The 10,718-nt window shown below is 32.4% G+C and overlaps 1 protein-coding gene across 1 annotated transcript; it reads left to right on the top strand.

The window, feature by feature from the left end:
• Positions 1-368: 368 nt before the first annotated feature.
• Positions 369-6,091, top strand: LOC106125156 (uncharacterized). The gene is made up of 6 exons (XM_013322247.1): positions 369-584; positions 3,803-4,008; positions 4,510-4,645; positions 4,914-5,047; positions 5,414-5,618; positions 5,798-6,091. The coding sequence occupies exons 1-6, from the start codon at positions 545-547 to the stop codon at positions 5,890-5,892; spliced, it is 816 nt and encodes a 271-aa protein (XP_013177701.1). The 5' UTR covers positions 369-544; the 3' UTR covers positions 5,893-6,091.
• The last annotated feature ends 4,627 nt before the right edge of the window (positions 6,092-10,718 follow it).

Below are 10,718 nucleotides of genomic sequence, written 5' to 3'. Positions count from 1 at the left end.
TAAAAAAGAAAAGTTTTTATAGTGGCATCGCAGAATAAAAGCTATTTCTTGTTCGAGTATTTTTTCTTTCGATGCATAATTAAATTTCAAAACACTTCTTTCCCATCTTGTTGTGATTCCTAAGTTATAAATTATATATTTTAAATTGAACTTTTACTAATTTAAATAAAAACAAGCACTTAAGTAATACATACGTGTTTCTTTCTATTCGAATAAGAGATCATATTTAATAGGCGTAATTAATTATTCTCAACCATTAGACCCTAATTCGGTACAAATATAAGCGTTCTTTGTCGGGTCGGTGGGGCGCAGGCGAGCGGTCGAAAATGCAGCGACTGCTGCGAACATTAGCTCAGTTGGTTCGGCGGGTTCACCGGTGACGGACGTGTGCGTACCATTTTAATAAAACACATTACGTATGTTTTATCTTAGTTATCTGTTAGCGCGTGGATTGAATCAAATCGCGAGTGTACAGTGACATTTAAAAAATAATAAATGACGAAATTGTGATACGTGATGAAACTTTTTGTTTAATTTTCCAAGGATGTTTATCACTTTCGCAATTATCAGCTTGCTTATAAAAGGTAATTAATATATTTATAATTTAAATTTAGGGTAACTGTTTAAACAAATCATAAATGTATTTACGACCCTTTTTAATACATGTTAATAGTTTTAAGCTTTGTAATATAATATGTAGATAATGCCAAGATTATGACTTGTTGTGTGTATATAAAATATAACAAAGAGGTTACATTATTTAAAAAATAATAATACAGGTGTATTATAGATTCACGATTCTTTGAAACTATAAATAAATTAGTGATTATGAATTTAGTAATAGAGTTGATGCTACAACATGGTATCCCTGATTTAAATTACAATAAGGTAATAAATTAAAAAAGTAAACAAATGAAGTCGATTAAAAAGTATATTTTTATATTTTAAAATAAGTTTATGTGTGAGTATTCAACAAACATTTAAATTAATTTAATGAATAATGACGTTTATTTTTCGTATATTTAGTTGCATGAGCTTTTAAATTAAAACTTTAAAGATTAAAGCCATAAGAAACTTTAACTAGTTTACATGTCTATTTTACTCATTCAAAGAGCACTTCTTTACTCCAATGTTGATCTCTAGGGAAATTTATTCATATACATTTATTTACATATATGTTTAACTTTGTTTACTATTTCATATTTGTGAATTATTTTATTACTGAAAGTTTGGAACAATGGTCTTGTTTAGTTTTCATATTGGAATTTAATTTTATTAGTTAATTATATTCAATAATATGTATAACAATGCAAGGGATAATTTGATAGGGGTTGTGTAATTTAAAGTCTGCTTTTCGTATCGCAATTAGCATGTTATTAGTAGCAAGTACCGTCGGTTTATATAACAGTATATACTATTAGAGATAAACATATATAGGCGATTACTAGATAGAAAAGTTCAATTCAAACAAATCTAGATAATAAAATATGAGATATATAGATCCAAAGAAGTTACGAATTGTTTTATGTAATAATTATTAATAATTGTTGTTATGATGTAACTTAAACCATTTGGTAAAAAGAGATAACAAATGCCTACTTTGATCAAATTTAACAGACATAGATCAACACTTAATATTAAAATTACAGATCAGATGAAACTATACATAACTGTAAACTAATTGATTATATTTGACATGTTATAAACATTATCAGTCTTGACCCCGAGAGGCTAAAAAGATAGCAGATTTATATTAAACTCGATATCACTCGGTCATCGGTCATATATGTAAACCTAAAAAAAAACAACAATATAATTCACGCTAGTAAACCAAAAGGTGTAGGCAGAGATCAGGGACCCTTAATCGGAGCGGTCCTTACACATCATTTTCGCTTCTTCTGTATACATCTATGAATACATGTACGTCAATTTTGAGTTCACTTAATACCGCCCTTCTTTAGTATTTCATTAACACGTAAACATCTTGTTCGCTTATACCATTAATTACTAATTATCATCTCTTTCTTAATAATAGGAGGAATCATTTGTCGTGTAAACATCAGTAAACCGCTAACTGCCTCATACATAAATTGTATTATAGAACTTTTTTCCAAATAAATTTACTTTTTCTTGTTTACTTAATACGCCAACAAATAAAACAATAGTTTTGCATTACGCAAATTGACACTCCGTAAGTTACTTACGAACTTTTTTGTATTCGCCTTTTCTATATGCGAGCATGAGTAAGATAAATGGCTCTTTACGAATAAGTAAAAACAAATACAATGGAAAACTAACAGCTCATTCTTATATAATATAAACATAAGTAATATACTAATACCACTGGAACGAAACTTAGTTTTTTTTTAAATATTACCTTCATCGTCATCAGCTCACTATACGTCCCCACCGAGGGCTCGGAGCCTACCCTAAGTTAGCGGTGACTAGGTCATAGTCAACCACGCTGGCCAAGTGCGGGTTGGTTGACTTCACACATATCTTTGAATATGTTTACAGGTTGCATCACGATGTTTTCCGTCACTGTAAGAACGTCGGATAAATGTACATATGTAAATCGGAAATCGAAATACACATTGGTACATGGTGGGATTCGAACCCAGGACCTGCAGATTGCAAGTCAAGTGCTTGACTCCTGAGCCACCGTCGCTCTTGTTAAATATTACCTTTTTTAAATATTTTATTTACTAATATTTCTTGTAACCATTCCAACTAAGCTTGTGATTGTTCTAGGCATTGTTCTAGTCGTATGGCGAGAATCGAACACACCAATGCGTCTTTGAATGACGCTTTAAAAATTACGCTATTGGCGATTAAATTTTACTTGCTATTAATTTCAATAAGACAACATTTTCATTGTTTTCAAAGTTATTAATAATTTACCAAAATAATGTTGTTGAAAGCTTGTTTCGTGAGCTTAACGTTTTCAAGAATGTGATTGACATAACACTATCATTATAATTATAATAAACAAACTCAATGCCTTCGAGTACTCGGTTTGAAATCAATAGATTTCAATAGAAGGAATAAAGTTACGACTTATGATGCTTCAGAAAAATGTAGTTTACTAATAGTTAAATAATTGTATACTTCTTCTTACTATGTGTTGCGTTGTTTTAATTTATCAATTTCGATACAAACCTTTGTCTATATACTGTTATATATAGAGCGCCATGTCACTCTATTTTATTATGAAATATATAAAAATAAAAACTTTTTAAAACAGAATTCAGTTTCTTATGATATAAGAAATGTGATAAAATAAGTTAAACAACTCCATAAAGCCTTTTAGAATGAATTCCCTCGACTGGGGAGGCAAAACAGCCGAGGGTTAAAGTTATTTTGTGTAATATTATATTACTACTAGCTGTCGCCGGTAACTTCGTTAGCGACGTGAAATTTTAAAAAATAGCCTAGTAACATTCCATTAAAAGTCCCGTCAATATCGTTCCACCGTTTTCGGAGATTATCCGGAAAAATGCAGACTTGCTGACAACATAAATTTAAAAAAAAAATTCTTATAAGTAACGTAAACACGTCCTGTCCACAAAACACAACACCTTACTTCATAGACTGTATAATTATGTTTAGACCGCGCTACGAAATTCGTAGCACACCCTTTTGCGTAGCACAATTACTTGCAGTGTGATATTAGAATCGGGTTGGAAATTTGAAGACTGTTAAATATTTTTAACAAATAATAATTACATTATAATATTTTCCCGCAACACAGTTAACAAGTGACTTACTCTTTTTTTTCATAATTGTACTTATTTGTTTACAGAATCAATGCTACTAAGAATAGTAAGGGTAGCTGTACCATCATATAAAGTAAGGGGTCAACCGGCTCAGTTGGATTGTGACTATGAGTTAGGGGATGACATACTTTATTCAGTGAAATGGTATCGAGATAATGAAGAATTTTATCGCTATATGCCTAAGTTTGATCCTCCAAAACATGCGTATAAGTTAGATGGAATCAAAGTCGATGTAAGTACGCCTACATTTTTTATTATTTGGTATAAACTAATGTCTATGTACGCTCGAAGGGTAAGCGTATATTTTACATAACTGTAATCTCAATTTGAACAGGTACAAGGGACGTCATTAATATTAGACAACAAACCCGAAACTCCTAACTAAAAGGGTTTGATTTTGTACCTTGATACTATTTCTTTTTTTCTTTATTAACAATGTCTTATAATTTCTTTATAATGTAGAGATTTTCGTTTACATAACAAAGGATTGGTTTCAAGGTTACCAAAAGGTTTAGATAAAGTCCAGATACCTTTAAGAATATCTCAAAAAACTGAATTATTTCTTATATTCTTTGTATATACACGAGTTATTTATACATACGGATTACCAACAAGTTTTTTTTATATAAGTACATGCAAGACACCTCAGGAAAATATAGATTAATAACTCTTGATTTTTTTTTGTTGATAAAATATTTTAGAGGCCATAGTTAAAGTTCAATAACGTTTACAGTTACTAAAATCCGATGATCGGAGAGTTATCTTACACCCTGTGACATTGAAATCCACCGGTCAGTACAGGTGTGAAGTATCGGCAGAAGCGCCCAGTTTTGCTTCAGCCGCTGGTGAAGGGAGAATGGAAGTCATATGTAAGTACTCATAGTAAATAGTAACTCTTTAGTACAAAGTAACTAGTTTAATTTTATAACAGTTCATATATAAAATCTCGTGGAGCTATCACCCTATTACATGGTTATTATCACATATATAGGTTGCGTTTGGCCTTTCTCTGTTATATAATATGAAACATTGAATTATATAAACATAACGAGACACAAACAAGGACACTTATTGTTACAATGAAATTGTTTAAAACTTTATATACGCGGTCATTAAAAATTTGAAATTCTTACACAGATTTGCCACGAGAAGGGCCAAGAATAACTGGCAACCAACAAGAGAACAGAAGAGGGGATTCGATGTTTCTAAACTGCACGTCGGGTCGGTCGTACCCCGCGGCAATACTCAGTTGGGATATCGACGGTGAAAAGGTAACTTTGTTTGCTGGACAAATTTGGCATTCATTAACTGGTGCTGATTTCGTTCAAATTTCTTAATAAAAAAGTCGGTCTCATTATTTGTTTGGGACTTTTTATTATTCAATTTTCTTTTAAACTAGCTGTTGCACGCGACATCGTCTGCGCGGAGTAAAAAAAGTTGAAACTACCTCACATGTTACACGAGACAATGGTTTATATCTGTGCTGAATAACCATTGGACGTGTTAGATGGTTGCGAAGTTATTATAATTTAATAGTGTAGAAGAACACCTAGGCTAATTATTAAGTTTTTTTTTATTTCATTTCGCACCAGCGGAGACGCGGGTAGCAGCTTTTAAATTAATAATTTTGACACAAGGTGACAGACCCGGCGCTTCTTGTCGAGTATCCTCCCATTCAACACCAGCACGGCTTGGTGTCCACCGCGCTGGGCCTGCGCGTTCCCACGGGCCGCACTATGCAAGTGCGCTGTACCGCGCGAGTAGCACCCTCGTGGCGAGAGGGGAGCGAAGCTGTTGTCGGCAACAGTCAGCTCGCTGATAGCAAAGAAGCCATGTTATTAGGTGAGATATTTTAAATATAATTTAATAGCGAGATCTTTAAATTGCTAATTATATTAATAAAAATTAATAATTGAATTTTAATCACAACACTAAAATCGGTTCTTAACGAATATTATCGTCACTTTAATACTGGCAGATACATAAAAAACTATTCTAATAAAAGTTTGTTTTTGTTTCAGTGAAAAATTCAAGCGGAGGATGTACATTAAACGTAATGTTGTTAACACTTTCCTTTATTCAACTTCTTAGTTCTTTGATGCAATTAGAAACGTGATAAATTATCCCTTATCCTTTCTTAACAGAACCTTTAGAAGCGATCACGATTCTTGTTCATAGTTTCGACTGAGAAAGTTCGTTGCGTAGTTTATACCTGTTAATGTCGTGCAGTTTTGTTTCTTGCTTAATTTTAAGTAATATAAAAAGAGAATTTAAAATTGTAAAAATGTTGTAATTAGTATTAAATTTAAGAACGAAATACATATCTTTTTTAATTACATATCTTATGTAATAATGTTATATTCATATTATATTTATTTTCAATGTTTTCAGTAGTATATAAGAAAGAAAAAATTTGCTTTTTTTTTGAGGTTAAACCATTAAGAAAAAATGTAAATGTAAGAATATAAATAGTTGTAAATATAAATTAGAACTGCCTTCTTAGATAGAAATACTAATATCTACAAACATGTAAATAATTAAAGTGAAGGTTTTGTAACGATGTTGCTTATAGAATAAAAACTACGAACACTTAATTTCAAAAAGAATTAACCAATTAATGGTTAATTTTTATTATTTTACTATTGCAAACTGCTAACTATATTTTCTGTTTCAATAATTGAATTACCTTACTCATTTTAATGTGGTCATTAGTGTTTATTTTTACGTGAATAATGTTGTTATGGTAATAAATTGTCTTCCTAGTAATATTGAACAACTTTAACGAATCCTACTGTCGTGACTCTTATATTGATACATATTTATAACAGTGGTAGAGTTCGATATAACATCTATAGTACATAACATCTATATCACGAATGGGCTGACACGATATCACAGAAGACAAGTGTCAAGTGGAAGTAATTCCGCGTTTCGCCTGACTGTACATACCGATGGACTAGTTTTCCTACCCACCCTTTTCTTATTATGAAGGGATGGGAAAGGACATTGACTTTTCGAAGCGCCAATAATAGTTAAGGGTACGGATTTCCGATTACGCGGTCGAGAGTTCGAATCTAGCCATTCAACTATTTTCGAAAACCATGGCCATGCGCTGGCCTAGAGCTTAGTTGGAATGGTGTGACAAATATTAGTTAACAAAAATCTGCTTTTATTTAATTAAAAAAAAAACATGGCAGAGAAAGAGAAATATGCTCCTGCTTATCAATGCAAGTGCCACGACAGTGTTCGGCGTTAATATTCACATTTTGTTCCGAGATTTTTTGATACATATAGTAATTATAAAGCAGCTTTTGTAAGAATAAAAGAATGTTTTTATAACAAGTAAAAGTTGATCAATTCTTTCGTGCCTATGCTTCCTGTACAAAACATAGCGTTTATAAATTTGAAATGTTCTCACCGAAATGTAAATTATTTGAAAACAAATTTGCTTTCATCGTTAAATTATATAGTAGTATGTATTTTACTGAAGTATTTAGGTTGAAATAAAAATGTTTTATTGCAAAAAAAAGTATTTTTATTATAAAATTTTACCTTATGATTATAACACATTACATTATAACTTATGATCATATGTACATCAAAACTAATAATTTAGCCATCATTGAAAACTTTAACCACATTAAACTTTTACACTGCATAAAACATAAATTATACGTAACTTTATATTGTGGTTACATGAACTACACTTCAAAGTTTTGTACAAAAATGATACGTCATCTTGGGACACTGGGTAGTACGTGTAGGGTGGCTTTAGCGTCCGGTGGCGGTCATTACAAGCAGTAACAATCTTCGGCGGACATACAAACAATGACATGGAAAACCACAACAGACACTCCTTGTGACAAGTGAGTGCTGACTCACGTATTTCTGAAGACTTGGTACTTTTTTAAACCTAAAAGCAAAAAAAGAACACGATAAAAGTAATTTAATTTATATATGAATACAAATAAATATTTCTGTGATTGTTCTTTAAGAATAAGATTATGGTAAAATTAAATCACATTAATATGCTAATTTATATTCAACTATTTTAATTTTTTATTTAAAGATGTTATACTTTTTTTTTAATAATAAAGGGCTGCAGCTTAAACGCGGCTATATTTTTTACCGTAGGAATATTAAATTGTTTGGTTCTGGTTCGGCAGAGATATTAGAGAAAAGAAAAAAAGAATTCAACTACGGAAAGTGAAATAAAAATTATGGAATTTTGAAACCAGGAAAAATTATTCACAAATTCATCGTGATATAAGTGAATCGTCTTCAAAGGTTTTTAAATCTTTCATCCTGACCATATTCAACAAATTGACGAAGCTTTATCATTTTTGGGCTTTTGTCAGCAAAATTGCACACTCGATTACGAGATCTCAACAATATTTCAAATCCGATTTGACCCTCATTTATGAATTGTTAGCTTCACATTTTTCTCCAATAGCTTTATTTAATTATTGGTATCAAGATCTGATAGCAGATTACAATGGATAAAGGTTCTTTGGATGTGTCCAGAAAAAATAATTACCTACTTTCGTATTGCGGAAAACCTATCTTGGAGATAGGCTTTGCTACCGTACCGACGGCAATGTAATAAGTACCTAAAAGTATTACCGTAATAAAACTTAATTCTATGCAATACTATTTGTTCATGGACATATATGTCAAATATAAATACATAATAGAGATAACTACGTATTTTACTACACTTCCAAACCCTAGTCAAAGTATAAAGTGTGTAAAACCTTTAACTTGATAACTATAAAACTATTAAGTTTGATAGACGGGAAAATGAACGCTTATAAAGCAAAATATGACACTGTCTTTAATCCTATGTCGATGTAATGGCTCACGCAAAGAATCATTTACATAAAACGACTTGTGCGACGAGATTCATCGGAATAATTAAAGCGCCAAAATACCAAGAGCTACGGCTCCACCTGTGTTAAAATAAAATTCGGAGTGGCAAAGGGGATGGCGCTAAAACCTTTAGAGCTCCACTTTTAATGGGTACGGCATAACACGCATTGCGAGTTAATAACAGAGGCCACGCAAAGGGGAGAGCCTATTACCTACGTGTTAAATGCGTGAACATTGTGCAAATAATTTTGTTTCAGAAATGTTTCGCGGCACAGAAAAGTTTTAATGAGCCATTAGCACTTTATGTCAAAGAATTGTCGACGGAACAAAGTTTTGGTTATAATAGTCTCAACGGATGAAGAAAACAAGCTGTTTCAATTCTGTGTTTAGCTTGTGGTACTACTAACATCAACTAAATCATAAGAAATATACTTTTCAAATAACTTCTACTATCACATATGTAAAAGGTTAATTCAGTTTATAAAAATAATGAATGAAAGGTTAATAATACGTTTTTATACAGATGTTTCGACACAACACTGTGTGAGTAAATATTAGCAATAAAATGACAATCATGTTATTTTCTATATTATAATAAAAGCCAAACATAGATAACAAAAACCGTATTGAGTATAAAAAGTACATAAACCTCACAATGATTAGGGGTTGGTACTAAATGGTTTTAGTTCGTTCTTATCTGCATTTGTGTGGCCGTACCGACAACTTGTAAAAGCTGATAGGGCGGCGGTTTAGTGGCCACGAAGCGGCCGATATCAGGCCAAGTAGCGCGCCAGCCGAATGGCCAAATAATCTGATTACCGAGCAGCAGTCGTGTTTTGTCACGCAATACAGCCCTCAGACAAGTTTAACAGTTTCACTGAAAGGGACAGTTGGCTTGTTAGTTGAACCGACCATTACAATTTCGAAACGACCCTTTTATTACAAGACATGTTTGTGTGAAAGTACCATTATACTTAATATATTTAGTGCTGTGCCATTCCCAATATTTAAAATTTTCGGTAAAAAGCTATATACAATACTAGCTGAAGCCCGCTACTCCGTCCGCGTGGAATTAAAAAAGTTAATGAGTAGCCTATCTATTCTTCCTGACTATGTTCTACATATGTGCCAAATTTAATAAAGATCCATTGAGCCGATCCGGAGATATCTCCAAAAACATTCATCCATCCATCTAAACATTCGCAATTATAATATTAGTAAGCTAAAAAACCCAATAACAACTTTTTCTGTATTCTACAAAAAAGTCAAACTCATGTTATTCATTTAGAATAAAAAATGGATATTACATTTTCGAAGACAAATACGACAGTGAAAGTTTCTGAACCATTATGTATGAATACATGCCCTTACAAAATATTCAATATTATGAAATAAGGTCAACATGACATTTGTTCGGCGTTTACATTATGTGGGGCTTATACGAAATACAATAGCCATAACATGCAATAAATATATCTAACGCATTAAGGCAAAGTAAACACATATAAATTATAAAATCACTCGATAACTATAGTAGTTGCGTCTAGTGATCTGAGTCGATCTTAATTACTTTTTTTCTTTTTTTTTTATAGGAGAAGGGGCAAACAAGCAACGAATCACCTAATATTATTTGATCTGACGCCCATGGACATCCGCAACGCCAGAGGAACTGTAGATACGTTGCCTTATAATTTGACCTTAATTATAATTAGTGTCATCTGTCTTATAACAGTGCTAGAGCCCGCTTTGACATCTTTGCACGAATTGGCCCGCCTTGCCCGGTGAAATACCACGACCATACAGAAGACAGGCGTGAAGTGGAAGCATTCCGCGTTTCGTCTGATGAGTGTACGTCCTGGAGCCCTAATTGAGTCCTCTGTCCCTTCCCACCCTTTTTCTTATAAGGAAAGAATGGGAAGTGGAAGTGGATTTTCCGGATGAGAGGATGCATGGAAAGAGAAAATATTTTCTTTTGTACACCTTCTCCTCCGTCGATTAAAGGTAGGCAACGCATATGCAATTGCGTATGTTTATAGGCAACGGACAACTTGCTATTTCAACGATTTCAGGTGG

Source organism: Papilio xuthus, unplaced genomic scaffold (genome assembly GCF_000836235.2).
Source record: "Papilio xuthus unplaced genomic scaffold, Pxut_1.1 DF825928.1, whole genome shotgun sequence".
NCBI lineage: Eukaryota > Metazoa > Arthropoda > Insecta > Lepidoptera > Papilionidae > Papilio > Papilio xuthus.
Note: the sequence above shows the minus strand (reverse complement) of the source record. Positions and strands in the feature narration are given on the sequence as shown.